Source organism: Panthera tigris, chromosome D1 (assembly GCF_018350195.1).
Source record: "Panthera tigris isolate Pti1 chromosome D1, P.tigris_Pti1_mat1.1, whole genome shotgun sequence".
Classification (NCBI taxonomy): domain Eukaryota; kingdom Metazoa; phylum Chordata; class Mammalia; order Carnivora; family Felidae; genus Panthera; species Panthera tigris.
Window position 1 is genome coordinate 96,095,364 of NC_056669.1, and position 24,371 is coordinate 96,119,734.

The 24,371-nt window shown below is 57.0% G+C and overlaps 1 protein-coding gene across 3 annotated transcripts in view; it reads left to right on the forward strand.

Moving 5' to 3' along the window:
* CD82 (CD82 molecule) overlaps positions 1-24,371 on the forward strand; it is a 51,041-nt gene that overhangs the window by 18,160 nt on the left and 8,510 nt on the right. For 2 of the 3 annotated variants that reach the window (XM_007082076.2, XM_042957716.1), the window contains exons 2-6: positions 2,891-2,963; positions 8,231-8,313; positions 13,925-13,997; positions 18,772-18,896; positions 18,985-19,059. In XM_007082076.2, the coding sequence (XP_007082138.1) occupies positions 8,251-8,313; positions 13,925-13,997; positions 18,772-18,896; positions 18,985-19,059 (336 nt within the window). In that variant the 5' untranslated portion in view covers positions 2,891-2,963; positions 8,231-8,250. The remainder of the gene's footprint in view (positions 1-2,890; positions 2,964-8,230; positions 8,314-13,924; positions 13,998-18,771; positions 18,897-18,984; positions 19,060-24,371) is intronic. The other variant, XM_042957715.1, reaches the window with a different exon arrangement.

A 24,371-nucleotide genomic window follows, 5' to 3' on the forward strand; every position in this document is an offset into this window, starting at 1 on the left:
CACATCACCTGCCCCACATGAAAACAAACACAGCCACCTGTGACCAGCCTCTTTTCATGGATGACCAGGACAAAGTCCAGAGAACTGGGGAGCTGAGTGGCTGAGGACTAGTTTGCAGGTGGAGAGCCCGCAGGATAGGCCGGTTTCCAGAAACCAACAGCCAGGCCAGGCTTTCTCTGAGTTCCTGGTGAGATCAGGTGAGATCAGTTGTCAACTCACCAAACTGGCTGGACCTCCAGGCCTCAGGCAGGCCTCTGAGACACAGCCAGAGGCTCAGAGACAGAGGCACCGCCCATGCTCAGATCAGAGGCCCTGTTCCTTGGCCGGCCCAGCCCTGCCCTGCCCTGTTTAACCCCTACCCTCTTGCCCAGGAGCAGCAGCGGTCACACTCTGGCACGGAGGCCCCCAGGCCAGGCATACATTTGGAGGCTGGATCCAGCCCCCTCGCGCCCCCCCCCCCCACCCCCGGCGAGAGCGCTTTGGACTGTTGGTCAGGAAATCAATGACTCTGGGTAGTAATCATCATTGTTGTAATTTGATAGCATTTATTTGACACTTCCTGGGGGCCAGGCACTTTACAGATATTAGCTCCTGGAAGCCTTGCCATAATCCATTAGTCAGTCCATTTTACAAGTGGGAAAGCTGAGGCACTGTGGTGAAGTGATTGCTCAGGGGCACATAGCTGGCTACGATGCGCAGATTTGGTATCTTCAGGCAGGGAGGGCGGGAGGGATGGCCAGGGTGCCCAGCACAGACTGAGCCCTACTATGCATGAACCTGACTGTGGTTCGTCTTCATACCTGTGTGGGGCAGGTACGTTTACTATGCCCATCTGCTGACAGAGGCAGCTCTGTAGTGTTTCCCAAGGCGATGTGGCTGAGCTGAGGCATATGAGGCAGCTCGGGGGTGGGAACGAAGGGCTGCCGTGTGACTGTCCTATACCTGTCTATGCAGAAGGCCCGGGGAGCCAGGACAGGCAGCAGGTGGCCTGGGGATGTCCAAGTCCTCCCTGTGCGTCAGCCCTGATCTTGCTGTGTGACTTGTGAGCTCTTGCTGTCTCCATCCCCTCTGGGAAATGCGGGGATCTGGAAGGTCTTCTGCAGAACAGATATTCCTCCTGGGATAAATCACCCCGGTGTTGTGTGGGGGAGGGGTGGCGTGAGCCTCTAGCAAGAGGAGCAGAGGTACAGGGAACTTCGTGTGAGATTCTCCCCAGCCAGGCCCTGCTGCCCCAGGACCCGCAGGCCTGCCTGCGTCGCACTGGAAGCAGAGGGACCGGGCCACGCTGGGGACCAGGCCGATGGAAGTGGGTCTCAACACATTAGCATCCCCTGGAAACTTAAAAGACCCTGTAGTCTGGACTGTAACCCAGACCAATTTAATCAGGATCTCGGGGAGGGGGCGGGGTGCAGGCACGAGCAAGCTGTACAGCTTCCAGGGTGATTCTACGCACAGCCGAGATTGGGGACCACTGCCCTGAGCCAGTTGGGAGATGGGCGAAGTACGAACCTCTTGGCTTTCCAGGGTGAGTGACCCAGGGAAAGCACGCGCCTGCCCATCTGCATCTAGGGATAGGGCTCCCAGCTTTTCTGACCTAGAGGAGATTAAAATCCATTCTTGGGAGTAAGCAGCCTCCCCTTCCCATAAACCAACAACGTCATTCTTAAGGACCAGAAACCTGCAGGTGCAGGATCAAAGTTGGTTTGTCTCATCTCCTCTGAGAAATCTTTCCTGAGCTCCCCAGACACCCCCTTCCCCTTCCTTCTTCCTGCAAATACATACCGAGCGCTTAGCACGTACTAGGCACAGCTCCAGGCTCTGGGATCCGGGGTGAGCGAGACAGACACAGCCCTCCCCTGAAGGAGCCATGTTCTAATGGGGGCTCTAGACGCACTAAGTGAACCAATAAGCTAACTGCGGTGAGCAGGCCATGTGATAGGCCCCAGTGTCCAGGGTGCTGTTCCTTACAGTCAACAGGGGAGACCCCCTCACCCCAACCTGAGATTTGGACAACTTGGTTGGGGCAGGGACGGGGGCTGGATGTTGGCATGTTTGGATTCTGCTGTGCAGATGAGGTGTTCAGGGAAGGCCTCAGGGAGGAGGGAACTTGACCTATAGGAAGTGGAGGAACCAGCTGGGAGCTTTGGGGGAACCACTAGGACAAAGGCTCTGAAGCAGGCAAGGACCTAGTATACCAAGTCACAGAAAAGAGTGGCCTTAGGAATGAGCGTGTGTATGGGGAGGGCCAAGGCGTGCGGTGCTGAGGACAGGGGAGGGGCAGGGCAAACCAGCCGGGGGCCCGCCTGCTGCCTAAGAGGCTGGATTTTATAGGGGACATGTTGGCTACGTCAAGGTTACAGGGCTGCAGGCAGGGGAGTGACAAGGTCTGGTTTACGGTTTTCAAACCCCTTCCTGCAGCGTGGATGAGGGATGGGGGAGGACAGGAGTGGAGCCTGTGACCAGCAGGGAGCTGCACTGGTCCAGGCAGGAGGTGAGATTTGGGCTGGGTGAGGTGTGGGACTAGAGGAGACACCTTCAGGCTGCGGGATGAGGGGGAGGAGGGAAAGGGAGTGTGGGTGGGTGTGGCTTTTAGGTGTTTGGTCTGGGACAGCTGTTGGGTGGAAAGGCCATCCCCACCCCATCCCTGGCCCCCGAACCCTGCAGCACGTAGAATCCTTAGTGCCGGCCCCCGAGCAAGCGCCTCTGGTCTGGCGTTTCCTAAGACGTGCTCCGTGTGGCCTTGAGGGCTATTAAGTGAAAAGTGGTTTCAGTTCAGCAGTGTTTGCCGCGGCGATCTTGAGGATGTTAACAGCCTAGTGTGTGGTGGCTCTCGGGGAGAAGAAGTGGCACTTTACACACCCGGTGACAGCAAACCTTCTGTTCTTAACAGCGCGTCTTCGAGGACTCATTGTGAGGCGCCACTCCAGGAAACGCTGATCTGGTTCCAGCCCGGCATCGCACAGGTGAGGAGGCGGGCCCAGGGAGGGCGGTCACCGCGCTGGGTCTGGTACCCCGTGTCCCACCAGAGTGGGCACTGAACCCGCACCTCCCCACTCTGGGCCTGCCGGTGCCGCTCCGTCACGTAACTGTTTTCCACGAGGCCGTTTGGGGACATGCGTGTTCCAGGGTCAGGCTGGAGGGCCCCTGCCAGACCGAGCCTCCTACCCTACGAGTGCAAATTCTCAGGTGCCCCACACGGACAACGGTGCTCACGAAGACACCAGGTCTTTCCCAGTCCTGCTTCCTGTACCCAGGGGGCTTCGGGGAAAGTGAAGGAGCCTTGGCGGTGGGTCCTGGCACCCAGAGCTGGCTCAGGGAGCTCGCCCCACAAAACCCCCACCCCACCCCTTGGATGAGGACAGAGGAGGTCTAAAAACAGTCTCCGCTGACTCAGGGGCCGTGGGTATCAGACCCCTTTCAGGTGGCTGGGCGCTTGAAAGTCCACGTGTTTTATCTGGAAGTCCCTCCTCACTTCACCATCCCTCCATTCTCCCCTCCACCCATCCCTCCATCCATCTGTCCATCATCCTTCCATCCACCCAGCCCGCCAGTTATCCCTGCATCCTCCCACCGCCAACCCCCATCCGTGGCTCTGTCCAGCCACCCGTTCCATCTTTGATTCTGCAACATTTGCTGGGAGCCTACTTTGGTCTCATAAATAATACATAGTCTTTCCCCTCAAAGTATCACGGTCCACAGGGGAGATGGACAATGAAGTAGACAATTACCATACAGCATCATGAATTCTAGTGGTAACCTCCATTTATTGAAAGCCTACCATATGCCAGGCATTTGATCCACATTATCTAATTTAATCTCCGGACAAAGCTTCCAAATGGGTTTCATTTTCCTCCTTTCAAAAATGAGTAAGGTGACGCTCAGAGAGGTTAAGTCAGCTGTTCAAGATCCCACAGCTGGGAGATGAGAGAATTACATTCAAACCCAGGCAGGCCCTCTAACGCCGGAACCTGTTCTTGGAACAACGAATCCAGTATCCGAAGCTATTGGAAGGAAGCGGAGAGGGGGCGTGGCTAAGCAGCAATCTGTGTTGACAGGGACTAGGTGACTATGGTGGTAGAGACAAGGCTGGCTGGAGTAGAGGCGTCTTCCTGGAGGTGGTTTCTGAAGTCAGTCTTGAAGGATGAGCAGGCGTTGGTAAAATATCAGCGCAGTAATCTCTCAGTACAAATTGATTAGGCGTAAAATGGTGTATTTGGTCCATTTAAATTGTGGTTGCTTAGAAATGGTCAATTTACCTGCTATAAAGTATAACATAAAACAGTCCCTCCTACCTACTGCTCAGACAGCTGTCGGAGACTGCTCTGGAATTTTCCAATAAAACGCGCATTCGTCGGCCATCCGTACACGCTTGCCAGGAGGCGTGGGCAGACCCACCAGTGTTTACGGAAAGTATACACAAGGAAGCATAACATTCTCTTCAACTTCATCTGCAAATGAAACCCTCACCCCTTACTTCTTCCACAAGTACCGATCGACACAGGCCCAGGGAGCCCTGACCGTACGAGGTACTGACTTATCTGTTTACAGCAGTGGGTTCAGTCAGGCCCCTCACTCTGTAGGTGAGGAGAACGAGGACCTAGAAGTCCCTTCCCTGTGGCCACGTGTTGGCAGAGCCAGAACTCTTATCCGGGGTCCTTTGTCTCCTCCCTGACTGCAGTTCTTACATTCAACTTTTGCCACCTCTATGTGCTACAAAATCTTTTTATGTTTTTTCCCCAACTATTTAAAAATGTGCAATCTGTTCTTAGGTCGCAAGTTGTACAAAAAAATAGGTGGTGGGTTGGATTTGCTCCACAGACCCAGTTGGCCAACTCTCGCCCCACACCAGCCCTTCCGCCTGTCTCGTGGATGAGAAGACTGAGGCTCAGATCCCCAGGCCTTCTGACCCCAACTCTGGGAGCTCCCTGATGTTGCTGCCACACCCCGTCTCAGAGCCACCAGGGCACGTTCTCAGCCTGGGCTGTGACCCCGGACCTTCTTGGGGCTACCCATCTCCTCCGTGTCGCTTTGAGGGGGAAATGTCTGTACCTTACAGGGAAGAGAGACTTTGCACCCTTGGATGTTGGCCAGTGTGCCACTGGTTCTGGGCACCTTCTCCTCCCTCAGGAGATCCCCAGGGAGCCTCTGGGGCTTCCCAGATTGGCCAAACTGCCTGCCAGTCATGGGGCTGCTGGCTCCTGTTCTAACATCTGAGCCCCACCCCCCCTCCCCAGCTGCCTCCCGGAGAAGATGGGGTGGCCTAAGGGGTTAGGTGGCCTGAATTCTGCCCTTGCTGGTCAACATACCAGTGACTGGGGACAAGCTTCTTCACCCTTCTGTGCCTTTCTTTGCTTATAGGACACGGAAGGGCTTTGCCCAATGTCTAGTACAATTCATGTGAGTGCCCGAGACCAGCGAGGTTGCTCAGAGTCTGGAGCATCCGTGAATACCAGTTTAGCAGGTTCTGTCTCCTTCTTGCCCGCTTGGGAATCCCAGCCGTCCCCAGAGATCCCTTTATATAGTCGAGGCCACTCGGACAGGACGCACTTCACAGGGGAAGGGTCTTGGGCTCTGGAACCCACCCCTGCTTGGGCACTGTGCGGCTTGGATGAGTTACTTCACCTCTCTGAGCCACGTCCTCCAGGGATAGGAACACCTCCCTCGCTTTCTGGGCGCGTGAGACGCGGGTGGCCTCCTGGAGTCGGTGCCACTTATTGGCGGCCACTCTTCCTCACTCAGCGGGCCCAGACTTTACTCTCGTCCGCCAACTGCCCTTTCTTTCCTGAGCACCCACAACCCTGTGAGGCTGCCCTGGCGCCCCAGCCTGAGCAGAGGATGTGGAAGTGGAATGTGTAGAAACTCCCTTCCCGTACTGCCTAGAAACAGACAGACAACGGTTGCCAAAGACCGTTTGCGTGTGTCTCCGGTTGCACAAGATCCCAGCGCGCGCTGCTCGGGCCCTTGGCCGCTGCCAGAGCTCCGCGAGGCTCTTCCAGTGAATCGTGACCTGTCTGTAGACTGCTTGGGGCTCAGCCTGGGGCAGCCCCCCGGGGCGTCCCGCGTCACTTACAGGGAGGAGACCTAGCCAGGCAAGCATGAGAAACACGCCCCCTTCCCCTCCAAGAGAGACTCTTTCCTCTGCTGTTTCTTGTTCCGCACAAGTTCATGAAGAACCTGTGGTCTTCTGTGCTGGAGGGGGGAGAAGAGAACAGTCACGCTCCTTCATGGGGACCGTCCCCTGCAGGTCTCCCTCAGGCCAGGCCTCGGTTCAAGATCTCAGATCTCTAGACCTCCTGACACAGGGAGCCCCTGTTCTCCCCGCTCCGGATCTGGGATAGGCCCCGGGGGGAGTTGCTATGGCCGGGGTTTCCCTGGCTCCTAACTCCCCGTTGCTGTCCCTGCGTTTCTCAGACCCCAGCCTTGGACCCTGGCAGACTGGAAGAGCCGTTCAGGCCCCTCTCCTCACGTTGCACTTGAATCCCCGCAAGCCTTTGTTCAGGCTTTGCTTCCATGCCACTTGTAACAGGGCGCTCATTACCACTCAGATAGCCTTTTCCTTCTTTGGACGGCTTTGCTTCATGTTGTGCCCAAATGCGACGCACAGAAAGGCAGCTAAGGAAAATGTTCTCTAATTGAGACGTGAGAAAACTGAACTGGGTCCCTTGGGAGGTGGTGGGTCCTCCCCCTTAAGCCCTCTCCCCCGTTACTGGAGGTGCGGAAAGTCAAAGCGGAGCTCCCACTGGCAAGGATGATAGAAGATTATTACATGCAGAAAAGGCAGAGGGGACCTCCATATGGACAGGATGTATTCACAAGGCTTAGGGCTGCCTTTTACCCTTGCAAGAGGAGGAAGGGGTAAAGCCCACCCCTTGGCCCTCCTCCCCTCTGCTCTGTGGCCTGCCCCTCCACCTCCCGTCCGCAGGCCAGTGGGAACAGCACTGGGCCCAGTGCCTGCTTCCCCACCCCCAAGCCCAGCTCTGCCCATGCAGCTGCCCCATGCAGCTGTCCCGGCCCCAGCTGCCCGGCCCTGGCTCCTTTCGCCCCACGGAGCCCAAGAGCTGGGCTGTTGTCATTCCTGGATTGTGTGTCTTCAGGGAGGGGGCGAGGGCAGCCAGCTTCCAGCTTCCCTCTTCCGGCCTGAGGTCCATCAGTGTGGGGAGGTACAGCCAGTGTGCTCAAGCACAGTTTGTGTCTCAGAAGCACGAGTGTATTGCCCAGGAAAACAGTGAAAAATTGGGAACAACCATGGGTCTAATCATAGAGTATTGATTACATGCTTTGTGATATATCTGTATCCGGGACTTTAACCCTAGGATCCTTGGGGGTTCCTGAGCGAGCTTTGTGGGGCCTATAAACCTCCGGAAATTATTTGCAAAATGCTGCCTATACGTGAGTTTTCTGGAGGAATCTCGCCCTCCAAAGTGTCAAATGATCAGCAGTATGGAATCCTACACAACATGTAAAGTTGTGTCATAGAACATTTTATCAGCATGCAGAGATAGTATATTGTGGAATGAAAAAGGCGGGTTACAAACCACTCTATACAGTATGAGCCCGGTTTTGTTTAAAACCATCTGTTAAACACACATGCTGGAAGTATAGCTCCTAAAATGATGACGGTTTTTATCTTTGGGGTAAGATAAAAGTTTTTGTTCCCTTTGTGTTATTCTGTATTCGTTGGATATTCTACCGTGCATATTTGTTCCTTCTTTGAGGAAAAGGTGGAGGGCGCACTCGGTCCATTTTCTAAGAAGCCAGAACTCTCCTTCTCTCCCAGCAGCCCCCTGGCCCCAGACGGGGCTGCAAATCTGTGCCATAAGCTGTGGTCTCACCTCTGAGTCTCCAGCAACCACCTGCCAACTTCCTTGCCTCCTCCCTTTGACCAGCATCCATCTGGGCTTTTCCAAAGCCCAAGAGGGTCCTACGTGACTTCCCTCCAGGCCCTGCCCAGTTGAGTGGCCAACCCAGACTAACTGTCAAACATCAGGCAACCGAGATGGCCTGTAGGCCCGCACTTCCTGGCTGTGTGGCTTTGGGCCAGTCATCGAACCTCTCTGGGCCTCCGGGTACCATAAAACAAGACCTCGTGTTAGTTCCTCCCTCTGGGATTGCCGTGAGGATGAGCTGGGATGATGTGGGGGCCGCTGGGTCACTGATAGCGGTCAGCATTGTTCCCTTTCCGCCTGGCCCAGCCTGGCCCTGACCTACCTGCCTTCTCTCCCCTCCCCAGGGAGCTCCAGGACCAGCAGGATGGGGTCAGCCTGTGTCAAAGTCACCAAATACTTTCTCTTCCTCTTCAACTTGCTCTTCTTTGTAAGTACGACCAGCACCAGCCGATTGCCTCCAACAGAGACTCTCCTCCTGGGGGCAGCCCAGCCTGAGGACCCTCCAGACGCTCCAGGCCAGCGATGGCAGTGGGACGTGGTCAGCGAGGGCCGAGGACAGACCACTGCAAACGGAACTGGGTGGGGCAGCCGGGAGATAGCCTCCCCTCCAGCTGGTTCTGTGGTGGAGCACTGGATGCCTCTCCCAGCTGTCCCCTCTCCTGTCCCCAGCACCGCGGTCCTGGGCAGTCAGGGTTGGAAGTAGGCACGGGTGTGGAAGAGGCCCCTGGGTGTCCCCTAACTCATCAGCAGGGAGTTCTCTGAAATCTTTCTCGTCCTGTCCTGGCCCTCCCCCTACCTGTGTCCCCTCTGAAGAACTCCTGTTACGGTTCGAGATTTCAGCTGCCCCCCTCCTCCCTCACGCCCGTTGTGGGGGGCACACCCAAGCTCCCAGAGGGTGTGCAGGAGAGACCAGGCTTGGGGCCAGCGTGGGGACCCAGTCCCCCTTCACCAGACCCACCCTGGCAGGCCTCACCAGGTCCCCAAGCCATGGGGCCGCCCAGATGTAAGCCCAGTGCACATCTGGAGCTGGTTTTCCTGGGGCCTCAATTTTCCTCTCTGGCCTGGCACTGACTGATTCTTCCTGCTTGGAGTTGCAAGGATGATGTTGGGGTGTGCGTGTGTGTGTGTGTGTCAGAGAGAGAGACAGGGTGTGTGTGAGTATATGAGTGCATGTGTGTGAGTGTGTATGAGGATGGACGTGTGTATGAGTGTAGGAGCAATGGGTGTGAGTGTTCATGCATGTGTGATGCGGTGGGGGGGGAGTGTGATGCATGTGTGTAACTGTACTTGTGTGTATGTATTAATGTGTGTGATGGGCAAGGGAAGAGTGATACGTGTTCATGTGCATGTGAGTGCACGTGTGTGAATGTACACGTATGTGCACGAGTGTGTGACTATACACGTATGCATGAGTTGTGAATGTACACGCGTGTGTGAGCGTGTGTGTGAATGTATGCGTGCGCGCGCGTGCGTGTGTGTGTGTGTGTGTGTGTGTGATGGGGTGGGGGAGTGGCCTGAGAGGCCCTCCTGGGCCCAGGGTGGTGCTAGGGGCTATGTCTCCTCTGTGTTGCTGGTTTACCCTATACTGTTAAAAATCAGGCTGAAAAAGAAGATATTTATTATGATCCAACTTAATTTTTAAAAGTTACGCACACACACACGAATATTTCTGAGAGGGGAAGAAAATGCCTCTCCGTGTTAGTGTTGGGATTCCTCAGAACTTGGATTTTATTCTGGGTGCTTCTCTGCGTTTTCCAAATCTTCCTACAATACACATGAATTACTTGTGGGGAAAAGACGTTTTATGTCAAGTTACACAGGATTGTAGACAGTTTGGAAAGTGAAGAGTCATTCTAAATCCCCCCTCATAACCGTAACCCAACAGATACTTACGAGTGTGTTGGCACACGCAAACACACACACACCCTTATGTGCATGCACGTGCACGCACAGCTGTGGTGCTGCCTGTTGGGCCGTTTGTCCACCCAGCCCCCTCCTCTGAGACCTTGCTGTGGCTCTTGTCCTCCCCGGATGGCAGCCGGGTCTAGAAGCTACCGCAGCCAGGGCCTGGGCACCTGGGCTTCCCCAGCTTGGCGGTCAGGTCCCTCCTGGCTGGGCCAGGCCTCTGGAAAACAGTTGCCGATGCAGCAGGGGCCAAGCCTTCCCTGGCAGGTGCTTGGTTCCTGGGCCTCCGCCTGGCTTCAAGTCCGGCCAGGACTGGGGGACAGGAGGAGGGTGGGAGTGCTGTGGTTCTACCCCTGGGGACTCTAGGGACTGAAGACAGGGGTCTGGGCTACAGCCTGGGGAGCGCCGGGGTTTGGAGTCCAGGGACACAGACAGCCCGTCTCACCCCGTGCAGTGGGAGGGAGGGGGTAGAGACGGGAGAAAGGAAGCAGGCTTGATGGTTTTGGCCGAGGGGTCCCTTCCCATCCTGCTCCTAGCCTGCCCCGTGGAGCCAGAGGCTGGAAAAGCTTGTCTCCGGCCAGAGTTTTGGGGGCTGGCAGGAGTCAGGTGTTAACTCCCTGCGTGCTGGGGTCCAGGATGGCCGATCAGGATGTGAGAGGGGGTGGTCAGGGAGAAGGGGAGCTTTCATCAGAGGAGGGGGAGGGGAAAGGAGAGACTCAGAGGGACAGTGCACGTTTGTTCGTTCACTCACTCCTCCCTCGTTCGCCATGTGTGTCCTAGACACCTGTGCATATTCAGACCCTGTCATGGGTCCCGGGTAGTTGCTCACCAACAGAAGGGCCATGGTTTCTGTCCTACGTTCTTGGTGGAGCTGGGGGGGCTCCAGTCAAGTATTTCTTCAAATGGATGATAAGACGGCATTTGTCCCGTGTGCTGGGCATGAAGGATACGGCCCCCAGGAGAGGTGGTAATAGGGCACTTGACCTTGTCAGGATGGCCAGCTGCAGCTCCCTGGAGTTACGTGTGGGGGGTGGGGAGAGAGGAGTCCGGGCTTCTGCATGAGTCCCGTATGGGGGCGGGGGGCAGAGTGGGGCTTTCCGGGGTGCGGGCCTTGCAAGCCTTCCAGGAAGGATTCTGGTTTTATTTGGTGCATGGTGGGAAGTAGTTACGTGATCAGGCTTGTGGTTTGGAAGAGTCGCTCTGGCTGCTGTGTGTGTTCGCATATGCATACGTGTACACGTGTTCATCCTTGCCAGGCTCCCTGCTGACCCCGGGCTTCCCAGAAAATTGCCCAGTCAGCTTTTCTTAGGTTCACAGAAACCCAGAAGCCGCTTGCTGATGCCGTACTGTTCTGGGGGAAGCCGTTGCTATAAGGGTCCTGGCTCCCGGCTGAGCCCTGAGGGGAGATTCTGGTGGACCTGGGGGGCTGGGCGTTGTCGGTTAAGGTGGGGGTGCCCCATGGTCTCAGCCTTGGTTCACAGAGAAAGAGAGTGCCAGGGTGCCTCCGCCATTCTGGTTGGCTGCCTGGCTGGGGCTGTTTCTGGCTGACTCACAGCCTGGCGGCTGGTCCAGCCACACAGATGTCAGTCTTTGGACATCAGACCCACATGGGGCTGAATGGATGAGTGCCGGGGACTTCCTTTTTGGGTGTCTTGAGGCGAGCCGAGGAAGTTAGCTGGGAAGTCCTGGATTTTGACCTACTTGGGATTATGTTTGCCCACAGGGAGTTTTCTGCCCTGCCCTGTGAGTGTAGGGAGTGAGCAAGTCAGGGGCTATGCCATACGGGTCAGAGGTGCACAGGAGCAGACTGTGGGCCTGACGCCTGGCCATCGGCCAGCTGTGCTGTGAGGGGCAGAGTTGGGGTGGGCAGGGCCTCAGGAGTCTTTGGGAATCAAACTCCCAAGTTCTGTAAAGTCCTGCTTCCTCCCAGCAAGCTATATAGTCCGAGGCACCCCCACCTGACTCGAACCCTCCGGCTCAGCAGGGTCCCAGTAGCCTCACTGTCCCCAGAGGCTGGCTTTCCAGGTGAAGACCCAGGACAGACCCCGGGTATCCCTGCTGAGGCCACCATCTGGCCTAGAGTAATAGACCTGGCTTTCAGCCCCTGATGGGAGGAATGGGCGACCTCTGGCAAATCGGGGCGTCAGTTTCCCCATCTGCAAAATGACAGTAACAGGGCCCATCTGGCAAGGAGGGAGGAGGGGACTCGTGACCTGCTGGGAGACAGTGGGGGACAAATGTAGGGTTGCCATCAGCTGCTATTGTCTCTAAGGGGGTCAAGACTAGGGCAACGTGCGTGAGGCACTCACTTGGGGATGAGAAATAGCCCCGCGCTGTGCCCTCTCAGGGCTCCACTCTTTTCAGAAGGAAAAACATCACTGGTACCGATCCTGCCTTTATTTAAAAGTTTGATATTTTGTTCATCATAGATTTTTTTTTTTAATTTTTTTTTTTTAACGTTTATTTTTGAGACAGAGACAGAGCATGAACGGGGGGAGGGTCAGAGAGAGAGGGAGACACAGAATCTGAAACAGGCTCCAGGCTCCAAGCTGTCAGCACAGAGCCCGACGCGAGGCTCGAACCCCCGGACCGCGAGATCATGACCTGAGCCGAAGTCGGCCGCCCAACCGACTGAGCCACCCAGGCGCCCCATTCATTCATCATAGATTTTTAAAATGAATTTTGGTTTTTAAAAAGTAATTGCTGCAAATTCTTATCTTGGGCTGTGTGTGTGTGTGTGTGTGTGTGTGTCCTCTTAATTTTTATGCCCAAGGCAAGCACCCTGTTTTCCTTACTGTGGTCCTGGCTCCAGCTTTAATGACAGCACAGCAAGGCTGTTCAAGCCCCGTGGGCTGGGGTGCTCACCCCACGCTGAGGCTCAATCAGCAGCTGCTGGCCTCGCAGCTTAGGACCTGATGGCTGAGCGGGGAGCCCAGGGCCTGTGATGGAGGCGGGAGGTGGCATGCTAGGACCCTCAGGTGGGCTCAGGCCAGACCCCAGGTGAAGGCCAGCATTGTGGGGTGATGCAGGGTCCTCTGCTCCCAAAGGGAACCTGTGCTCTTGCCCCGGCTACAGGCACTTCCCCAGCCTTTGCTGGCCTGGGGGGATGTGAGCCTCTGCTGGGGTCCCACCTGGGGAGTAGGCTCAGGTTGGGGGCCACCCTGGTGTGAGGCAGGGAATCCCTGGGCCTATGCCACCCATTCTCCCCAGGTTTACCTTTCTACTCCTGCCTTTACAGTGGGTTCCGGATCTCGTTCATTTCCTGAGCACTCAGCACCTGGTGAGATAGGTGCCCTGGGGATACAGAGCTGCATACAGCCCAGCCCTGCCCTCAGGGAGCTCACCATGTAGCCTGAGGACACACACAGCTGGTGAAAGCCAGTAGGAGGGGCGCCTGGGTGGCTCAGTCCACTGGTTTGAACTTCCATCTAGAGATTTCCGCTCAGGTCATGATCTCACGGGTTTGTGGGATTCAGCTGGGAGTCTGCTGACAGTGTGGAGCCTGTCTGAGATTCTCTCTCTCCCTCTCTCTCTTGCCTCTCCCCACTCTCGTGTGTAGGCACGCTTTCTGTCTCTCAAAATAAGTAAGTTAACATTGAAAAAATAAAAGAAAATAAAGCCAGCGGGAATGGCTGTTCAGAAGGTTGCAGGAGTGGTTGCCACAGAGTAGGGGCCCCTTGGCCGGCCTGGGGGAGTCAGGGGGGCTCCTGTGGAAGCCGAGCTCTGAGGGGCAAGTGGCAAGTGGGCCTTGATGTTCAAGTCCGTGCAGGGTTTTCCCCAGAGGTGGTTTGGGATGTTTGTGGCCCCTGAGATGGGCTGGGGGTGAGGGGGGATGGCCCTGGGGAAGAGCCAGGAGGTAAAGCAGGAGGGCATCCCTGGGGGGAGGCTGATTGACTTGGTTTAACCACCCATGGGCCTACGGTGGGGGAGACTGGAGGCAGGCCCTGCTGTCTGGATGGCTGGGGTGCACCGGGACTTGGGGTGCAGGGCCTGAGGCCACCCTGACATCCCTGGGCTGGGGCGGGGATGGAGGTGGTGCTCCCCCTTCCCCCCGCCGTGTCCTCCTGGCCTGGCTGCAGGGGCAGCCCGCGGGGCCCTCAGAGGCCCCCATTGACTGCACCCTCTCTTTCCAGATCCTGGGCGCGGTGATCCTGGGTTTCGGGGTGTGGATCCTGGCCGACAGGAGCAGTTTCATCTCTGTGCTGCGTAAGGACCCCTCTGATCCCCCTACCCGGCTGGCTCTGGAGTGGCGGTCCGGGGCAGCAGGCAGGGCCACCACACGAGGACTTGAGCCTCAAAGCCGGTCCCTCTTCCAGCTGCCCTCAGGGCCTGGCCCAAGTCCTGTGCTGAGCACTCTGCCCTGGGCCCCCTCTGCAGGGGTTTTCAGAAGGAATTTTCTCTCCCTCCCTAAACAAAGCTGCTGTTGTCTGGAGAACAGTGGGGGGTTGAGGGAGGCTTGCTCTCCCATTCCCGGCCCTTCCCTCAGCCCTGACCTTGAGAAAGCCTCTTATATTCTCCTTCCCTCCATTTGCCGGCTCAGCAAAATGTGGGCAACAGTCCCTCCCCAGTCAGTTTAGGTAGATGGAGGAAAGGCCGGGAAAGACGGATTGTCAGGAGTTGGTGACGTGCCTACTATGTGCCTGGTGCCAGACAGACTCATGGGGCCTGTGGGCTGAGGAGGAAACCACGGGGCACAGCAACCATTGTTTGTGTTCCTTATGCGCCAGGCATGGGGCCAAACGTTTTACACATGACAATTGCCTTAGTCCCTCAAGAGCCCCGTGAGGTAGGGACGCTTCTGTTCCTGCCTTACAAATGAAGAAAGGAGGCTCAGAGGAGTGATGTCCCTGGCTCAAGTTCACTTAGCTTCGAGTGACAGGTGTGAGATTCGAACCCCGAGAGCTTTGGTCCTGAACCGCTGCCCATGGTAGGGGAACCACAGCAGGGAGGCCCCTTCTCTCACTCTTGAAGCAGGAGGAAAGAAGCCCAAGGCACTCTTGCACCGCTGACAAGAGCCCTTCCAGGTCTACACACACACACACACACACACACACACACACACACACAGCCTCCTCCAGGAAGCCTGCCAGGCTTGCTGCACTGATCTCATGGCTGCCCTGAGGTGGAAGGGAGGCACGGCCGAGGGCCCCCGAGTAGCACAGGGATGCCACTCCCATCAGTGAGTGCATCCTTGGCTCGCTTCCCTCCCAGCTGCTGCTGAGGCAGCAGGTTTGGACTCAGGCCCATGACAGCTGCTTGATTTGAATAAAGCGGAACCAGGCTAGGATGGGTGATGGAGAGGCCACACCTGTCACTGTGCCCCCAGGGGGCTAGGCTGCCCCTCAGACCTGAAAGGAAGCAAGGACGGTCCACCCTCCAGCCACATCCGATGTGGCCTGGGGCTGGTAGTCTGGCCTCTTCCTGAGGGGCTGCAGACCGTACCCCCATTCTGGGGCTAGGGTCTGCATTTCCCACCCCAGCGGGGTGCCCACGCTCCCCGTGCCCACTCTCCATGGGCCCTGATGAGGCCCAGGCTCCCCACTTCCTGGCCGTGGCCTACACCCAGCAGGCACTACGCCATGGGGCAGAGTCTAAGGTCCGGCTTGCCCACTGCATCCCTGCCCTCTGCACCTTGCCCCAGGCTCCAGGAACCTCCTGCCACTTCTCCCGCCTCCTCCCATATCAGTTCTCAGACTCTGGAGCTGCCAGAATTTAGAGGTCCCCTAGGGGCACCTGGAATGTTTTCACAAATACAAGGGCCCCCAGGGATCTGACTCCATTGATGTGTGGGTGGGGGCCTGGAGTACTATGGTTTTGAAAAAGCTCCCCAGGTGCTTCCCCAGCCAGGGCTTGTAAACACTAACCTACCAGAGGAAAAAGACTTACTAAGAATCACACACAAAGTGAGGCTCAGAGCTGGGACCTGTGTCCCTGGCCTGCATGACATAGCTCTTCCCTTACCTAACCGTGGGTCCACGGGGCGAGGCGTTACATCTTACAGTGGGGGAAACTGAGGCACGGGAAGGGGAAGTAACTTGTCCAAGGACACACAGCTAGGAGGCAGAGCTGGGATATGAACCAGGTGGCATGGGTCCTGAGCTCCCGGAGCCCCAAGCCCCTGTCCTGCAGGGTCCCACACATTCATGCCTTAACAAGAGGAAGCGAGTGCAGTGGTTAGGGGCACAGACTCTGGAGCTGGGTTGCCATGGTTTGAATCCTGTCTCTGCTGCTTACTTTCTAGCTGGGTAATCCTGGGCAAGTTACCTCACCTCTCTGTGCCTCTTTATCTGGAAAATGGGGATAATAGAATATACTTCAAGGTTATTGTGAGAAATGCAGTGAGTTCATACATGAAAAGCATTTAGAACAGCTCCTGGTGAAAAGTAAGCCCTACACAAGTGATTACATTTATAACAACATCTTTAAGAAGTAGGATTTCGTTCCATTTCACAGAGCAAGAAATAGAGGCCAGAGAATGGCTTGCCCAGGCTGAGCCCGTTAGCAGCAGAGCTGGGATTTGAGCCCCAGTCCCTTTCGGTCTGGGTCCCTTCCTACCTCACTGGTAGCTGCCAGGCCTGGTGAGACCAAGATGTTTCTGCTGTGCACAGTGGAGGGCCACCCCAGAATGTCCACTTGTCCCCTTCCTAAGTCAAGATGCTGAGACCAGGGCCAGCCTGAGACCGTGGGTGAGGTCAGGGACTGGTGTCCACTAACTGTTCTGAGAAACTGCGACCCCACATCTGGGCTGGCCTCCTGGGGGAGAACCCGAGTTGGGGGTCTCAGCCCTGGGCACCTGGGTCGCCTGTTAGCCTCGCTGGGCTTCAAGGCTCGTAGGGACAAATCGGGATGTAAATCTACCCTCATCGGGCTGTTGTGGAAATTAAGCAGATGATTCGGATAAAGGGCCTTGTTCTGGCTGGCACACAGTGGATTCTAGGCAGTGCCAGTGTCTTTTTTCTGGGAGGTGTCCCTGGGAGGAACCCAAACCCGGGAAGCTTAGAGAAAGTGACCCTTGACGGCCTCCCCCCTGCCTGTGCCGATTGCCGAGAGCCTGGAATGAAAACTGGTTCAGTGCCCGGAGCCCCCCACACTCACCACAGCAGGGGCACTGCCCGCCTGCCTGGGGGCTCCTGTGAGGAACTGGGCGGAGGCAGCCCAGCCCTGGCACCCCGAGAATGGGGTGGGCTGTCCAGGGCTTTTCCGGAGCTCCAGAACACTCTGTCTGTGACCAGGAAGTGGAACTGAATCAGGCCCTCCTATCCACCCACATTTCGGCTTTGTAGTTTTTTCTTAAGGGCACTAACACCCCCTCGGTGGCCAGGGTGGGGATCTCAGCTTCTCCGAGGTCCCCCAGAGAGTCGGCCAGTGTTCTCCCTGCTGACGGTCACTTGTGTCAGCCCTGGCCAAGGCTGAGTCATTAGGAGAGCAGGTTAAACTTCCAGATTCCAGGTGGTCCCCAGGGAAGTCTGTTAGTTGTGACAGACCCAGGAATCCACACTAATACATTCCAGGCTGCCCACCAGGTTTCTGGAAACATCCTGTCCCGGCTGTCTCCCTGAGAGTGCAGGGGCTGTCGTGGGAGGAGTCCGCAGCCCCTGCCAATGGGAGGCGCGTGACGGCCTCCGGGTAGAGCGCATCCCAGGCCGGCAGGCTGGAGGCAGGCAGGAGCTGTGCCTTGTTGTCGTGAGTGATGTGACGGGCTTGGGAAATGTTGGTCACGTGCTCTGTTGGAACCCCGACCTGCACCCGCTGGGGTGGACTTGGCCCGCCCGAGGCCCTGAAGAGGGTCTCGTGCCATCAGGCCCCTCTCACTCTGCTTCACGCATATTTCTGCCAGACTCACACCCTCGCCTTCTGTCTCTCCTTCAAATACGTCAGGCCCACTGCTTCCTCCTTGCTGTTCCCACGGCCTGGACTGCCTTCCCCTCAGGTCTTCACCAGGTCACTTCTCCGTCCTGGTCTCAGCTCACATGTCAGCTGCTCAGACCGGCCTCCCCGACCCAGCCAACCCACTCCCTGCCCCGTGGTTCTCTACCTGAGCCGGCTTCCGTGGCTTCTTGGCCTGCCCCCAAACCAGAGATCTGTACTGTTTACGTATGGCCCCCCACGCCCCAGCCCACTGGAGGTCAGCTCCTCGGTGTCGGGACCTCATCAGTCTGTACCCCCAGCAGCCCAGCACAACGTCTGGCATGCAGCGGGCACCTGGTAGGTTTGTTGGCTGAGTGAATGAACGAGCATCACGCCTACATCGGCATGCGTGCCCCATGCGTCAGGGGAAAGCACGTGGAATTGGGGGCGTTCAGCTTTCCACACCCCAGCTCGGCGCTTGCCCCTGGGCCTCTCTGAGCCTCTGTGAGGTGGCTGTGCCCCAGCCTACCAGGCAGGATGACGTCAGAGCTAGAGACGAGGCAGGATGACGTCAGAGCTAGAGACGGTGTGCGTGAGGCTCTGGAGGGCAGAGTGGGCCGGAGAGGCTGGGGTTTATTATGACAGGGATAAGGAGGAAAGCAGGCCTTCAGTGTCTGTGGCCCCAGCAGAACCTGCCTGTCCGCAGTCCATTAACTCAGCAGATATTCATTCAGGTAGCTCTTTGCTGCACTAGACAGTATTCAGGGAGCTGGGGGTTCAGCGGGGACCAAAGTCCCTGCCCTCATCCGGCTCACCCCTTCTCGGAGCCAGTAGGCCAGGAGCAGGATACATCAGTAAAACATAGTCTTTGCAATCCTAAGTGCCCAGGAGAGCATCAAAGCAGGGCTGGGGATTAGGACCGATGAGGGGGCGTGGACATCCAAGGGAGACAGCTCCCAAAGCGGGGAGGGAGCGGGTCCTTGGGTGGGGGCTGACCCCAGCACTCTGACTCCAGGGTGGGGCGGTTAGGAGCGGGCCCAGACCGGCGGGCTTTGCTCCGGACTGGCGGTGGTGCACTTCAAGAGGGTGAGCCGCCCCGGGCTGCACTCAACGCCCCTCTTTCCATCCCCAGAGACCTCCTCCAGCTCGCTCAAGGTGGGGGCCTCCGTCTTCATCGGCGTGGGGGCTGTCACCATGTTCATGGGCTTCCTGGGCTGCATCGGTGCCATCAAGGAGGTCCGCTGCCTGCTGGGGCTGGTGAGTGCGGCTGGCCCGCCGAGGGGGGCAGGGTGGGGGCGCCTGGTAGCGGTGCCCGGCTGACTCCGTGCTGCTCTGTGTCCCCCAGTACTTTGCCTTCCTCCTCCTGATCCTCATCGCTCAGGTGACCGCTGGAGCCCTCTTCTACTTCAACATGGGCCAGGTAAGCAGCCTCCCGGGTCCCCGCTGGGCGGGGATGGGCCCCGGGGGTGGGCGAGAGACAGGGGCCCTCTGAGTTGTCCCAGACTAACCCAGGAGGTGCCTGGCAGCCTCTCAGGCCTGTGGTCCCTGCGATCTCCCGTCTCGCGCAGAGTTGCTGCAGGGCTTGAACGCGGTAGCTGTGCCCCAGCACTTTGTAGCTGCGGGGCGGTGGGCGAGCCGCTTGCCCCTGTGCCCATCTCGCCTTCCGCAAACTGGGGAACTAGGGACGATAATACATTCAACTCTCAAGGTTCTGGTGAGCATTCAGTGAGATTACTCTGGTAAAACCCAGCACAGCGCTTGGCATGGTTGTCCTTGTTCTTAGTCAGGCACCTCAGCAGGTACTAGATCATGCCATGAGGCCCAGGGAGGGGACTGTCAGCAAAAACATTTGTGTCACAGGGAAGGCACTCAGCTTTAAGGAATAGAAAAGCAGGCTTACTGTGGCTTAAACCCGAAAGACGTCTGCCATCCATGTAACCAGAAGCCGGGTTTGGAGTCTCAAAGACCGTGTGTGCCACTCACTATGTGACAGCACTCACCTCACGGTCACAAGACGGCTGCCACAGCACCAGGCACAACATCTGTGTTGCTGCAGCCAGAAGAAAGGGAAAGGGACAAAGGCAAAGTAAGTCCTCCCACAGCCTTCCCCAGACGGGGTCGCAAAGGCACCCCTGGCTTTAAGGGGTCTCCAAAGACAGACACAAAGGAGAAGGGAGCCGGGAATAGCTGTGGGGTGGGCCAGTCGATTGTGACCATCAAAGTTACCGTTTATGGAGCGCCTATTATGTGCACATGGTATGTTCTAGAAGCTTCTCCCACACGGTCTTGTTCTGTGGCAGCTGTGCACTGTGTTATGTTGGCAGACGGGAGGCAGGTGTTGAGAGGGGTGGGTGTGGCCAGAACAACAATAATAGTAACTACAATCACCAGCATCCCTGCGGTTGGTTCAGCACATACCATATACTAAGTACAAGGCCAGCCACTTGACTTTCATTCTTTGACTGATCCTCACCATGCCTTCCCTCTCAGGGTAGCATGTGAATCCCCGTCCTATGGGTGCAGGGCGAGGGCACCCAGCCAGCCGGTGGCCGGGCCAGGCGAGGGCACAGACTCCCGGACTCTCGGCCAGAGCTCGCCCCAGACCCACTGCACGTGGCCTGTGACCCAGCTGACCCTGGGGGCCCTGCCGTCCTCCAGCATTACAGTTCTTGTCCACCAATGGGGGAGGCAGAGCTGGTGGCTAGCGGGCCCCTGCCTGTTAGCACTTGAAGGTCAAGTTGCCTCAAATCACTCTTACAAGGAAGATGAGAGAGCATTCAACCATCATCAGCCACTGACACCGAACAGAGCCTGGAACAGGCCCGGTACTGGCTGCTGCACGCACACGACAGTCACTGTGCTTTCCCCACCAAAAGGCCTAGGAGATCGTGGGCATGGTACCCTCGTTTTGAGACATGGGAGCACAGAAATTAAGCAGCGTGACCAAAGGTCACACAGCTAGTAAGTGGCAGAGCCAGGATTTGAACCCAGGCAGCTCGCTTTCTGGGTTCACATTGGTGAAATTTGCTTTGCAGTGGTCCCTACCTGAGTCTGCCTTATTTATTTATAAAGCACACCCAGCCTGTTTCTCCGGAGAATTAGAGCTGAATTCCAACACAGGCACAGGGTCGCTAAAATCAAAAAGAGAGATGGGAAGAGGAAAACCAGTGTCCCTGAAGCCAGGGGACGAGATGCTCTTGGTAGCTGAGGGCTAACTTGAATGCTGAGCTTCCTGGCAGCCAAGGCAAAAGGGGAAATAGTGGTTTCGGTCAATGAAAGGAAGTTCGCCTGGCGATCAGACAGGAAGGCAGTGTTTAAGGGAGGGAAACTCTTCCCAGTGAAAGCTCGTGAGATCCGGTCTTCATTTCAGCCCTCTTGGCACCCAGGGCTTCTCTGAGACCCAGTCCGTGGTACCTTATAATCAGGGTGAATAAAAACAGGGCCCCAGTGAGTTCCTGTGATTCAGAAGCTGGTCGACTCTATAAGGGTTTTGAGTGGTCCCCTTCTCATCCTCTGTGTGTTTCCCCATCTACCGTCATCTATCGGATGACAAGCACATGCCAGGAGCTGAGTAGTAACTTGGTACTTGGTTCAGTTGTACAAACATTTTCCAATTGAAGAAACTGAGGCTGAGAAAAGCAAAATGACTTTTAGACACAGCCACACATAACTCGGATGCGTCAGAGTGGAGAATTCCATCCCGATCCCTCTGACCCAAGGCCCATGCCTCCCGCTACGGTGTGCTGCCTCCCTGTGGGCTGGTATAATCTCTGCTTGGCCAGTGACCAGGAGCTATGCCTCAGAGGCGTCCCACAGCCCCAGAGCAAGGCCTGTTTGGAGAATCAGGACTCCCGACTCCAGTCCAGACTGTCACACGCCACTGGTCCCTCCTCTGCCTCCTGCTTACCGCACCCCACCCCCCTCGGGCTCCACATCTCATGCCTCCGGGTCCCAGCCTGCCTCAGCTTGGCCCCCCTCTTCTCCTGGAAGGCAGAGGGATGTTTCCTGGCTCTGCTGGGGAAGTTCTGGCACCACTCTATCACCCCGAGTTGGAATGAATGATTTATTTTTTCTTTCCCAGCACATTGTAAATCCCGGTGGAAGACTAAACATGCCCTTGATGATGTTTATTCCTGCAGATGAGGTCCAGCTGGGGAGGTGAGCCTTGCTGAGCCTGAAGGGAAGAGGCCTTTTAAAAGCAAGGGCCCATCCTTCCCCTCACTCTCCAGGCCCCCCGGGCAGGTGGGAAGGACGAGCCACCGGGCCCCCCCTGAAGAGGTCTCCGGGGATGCCATTGGTCCTTCCTGCCCCAAGTTCTCAGCAGCCACTGTCCCCAGGGGAGCGACAGGGGAGGCTGGGAGCCTTGGGCAAGACACGTGGCCTCTCAGGCCCTGGGTTACAGCATCTGTAAATCGAGGGGAAGCCTGCTGGGCCCCCACTCCCAGGGCTGAAGCCAGCACACGCTGCAACACGTGTATAAAATAGGGTGGGGGCCAAGGCCTCAAGTCCACAACCTAACTGCCTGGGTGGCGATGCCTGCTGTGAGGCCCCCCCCCCCCGGCAAGTGACTCCGCCCACCTCTCTGTGCCGCACGCGCCTCGCGCGCCTTGCAGGTCAACCAGCGGTAACCGTGCGTGTCCACCCCCCCTTATCTGCAATCCTAAAACCCAAGAACCACTTTGAAAGGCAAAAAATGCCATTTGCAGCTCATTTGGTGGCAAAATCAAACCTAAGCAGAAGCAAGGCTATTTGTGGCCTCTGTTTACCCCCATTTAGGAGTCCCTTGGGAATTATGAATGGGAGGGACCGCGGGGTGTGGCACAAACCCCAGTCCCTTTCTAAAAGTGGAACCTCCCTCGGTGCCAGGGCACGCTGGCCCCAAGGGCCACCTCAGAGCGCTCTGCTGAGGGTGAAGACTGTCGCCGCGTGGGAAGGGCATAGCGTCGTGCCCGCCCAGGGCGGACATCTGCTGGCTCCGTGGCAAGGGTCTACCGCGATTGTCACCGTCATTAACTTCACTGATGCTTAGTAAGGGCTCAGTAAATGGCAGCTGTACCTGTTGCCATTGGTGGAACCTGAGTATTGGCAAGAGCTGTGGGCACCGGGATTTGGGAGTGAAGATTCCCTCTGGCTGTTTCCTCATCTGACTCTTTATCCAGCCTATTTAGTGGACACAGCCCAGGTCTGGGCTCCAGAGGCCCTGTGTTCTGGGGTGGGCTCGGACGATTTACCCGGCCTCTCTGAGTCTCAGCTGTGGTCTGGGGCCATTCCCAGCTCTGACACTCTGGGATCCTGACTTGTTCTCTGCAGGCAGTGGAGAGTGGGAGAGGGTCAGGAGGAAGCACGTGAACATACTGTTTGCCAGGATGTCGGGCACTGGCCTTGGCATGCTTAAGGAGGCCATACTGCTGATCCACCCACAACCCGCACGGGGGAGGCCACCGGGGCTTCGGTGGGTTCCACCGGGGGCTTGAACAGAAGGCCTAGGGGCTGAGGGCTTGCGTGGGCTGGGTGGGAGCTGCGGGGTAGAGGTGGTGACAGTGGCCGGGCCACACTGCTGGATGCTCCCCCGGGAGGCTGGTCAGGAGAACTGTGATGCCCTTCCCCCACCTCCTCTTTCCCACCTAGGAAGCTCAGAAGAGCCAGTGTGCCCACACCCTAACGTACAGGTGGTAAGACGGGTTCCTTGAGGACAATGCAGTTCTGTGAGATGCCTGCTCACTGTGCTGGAAACTTCCTGGTCCACCGGCCTGGATTTCTACCGGCCTTGGGTGTGGGCAGCTGGAGCCAGGACAGAGAGAGGTGGCCTTTCCCTTCCCCCTTGGGAAAGGGAAGAAGGCGTCCAAGCTGCCCTTCTGGAAGGGAATCATGGAGAGAGTGGGATGGAGACTGGCGTACCTGTCAGGTGCTGGGGCCTGTGTGGTTCCATGGCAGTGGAGGGCAGTGCCTGACTCAGACTCTGCCCGAAGGAACTACGGGAGCCTGGGGAGTTCTGGGCTAGCTGCTTGTGTAGACTGTGGCTGGCTTTCAGGAAAGACGTAGGCGGTGGGGACTAGGAATAAACAGGCTTCCCCCTCTGAGTTCACCATTGCAAAGGGCCCGCGTTTCCTATCGGGATCCCAGGATGATGCCTCAGATCTGCTGTATCTGCATGCCTTTTTGTTTTTTCATTTTCTTTAGTTTTTATTTTTGAGAGAGAGAGAGAGAGGTAGACACAGAATCCAAAGCAGGCTCCAGGCTCTGAGCTCTCTGCACAGAGCCCGATGCGGGCCTCGAGCTCAAGGAACATGAGATCGTGATCTGAGCCGAAGTCGGACGCTCAACCGACTGAGCCACCCAGGCGCCCCTGTATCTTCATTCTGTCAAAGCCCTTGGCAATGTATCCTGTGAGAACCCCAGGAGAGGACAGGAAGACGTGGGTCCATTACATTGCATGGCTGGGGTGGGGGGGGGGCACCCTGTTCCTAGGGGGCAATTGACTGCATTAAAGACCGTGGAGAGAGGTCTGGACACAATCCCAAGGAGTGGTCAGAAGATCCAGAGAGGAGGGGGTAAAGGGAGACACAGTCTGGACTTGAGTATCTGAATGGTTTGTCCTGGGAGAGAGTGATTTGATTTGTTCCCGTATGCTCCCATCTGGGACTTGGGAGGAAGGGGGAACATGAGAACTAACAGGAATGGGTAGAAGTCATTTGAGCTCAACTTAAAGTGCATTGCTTGTATCAAAAGCCT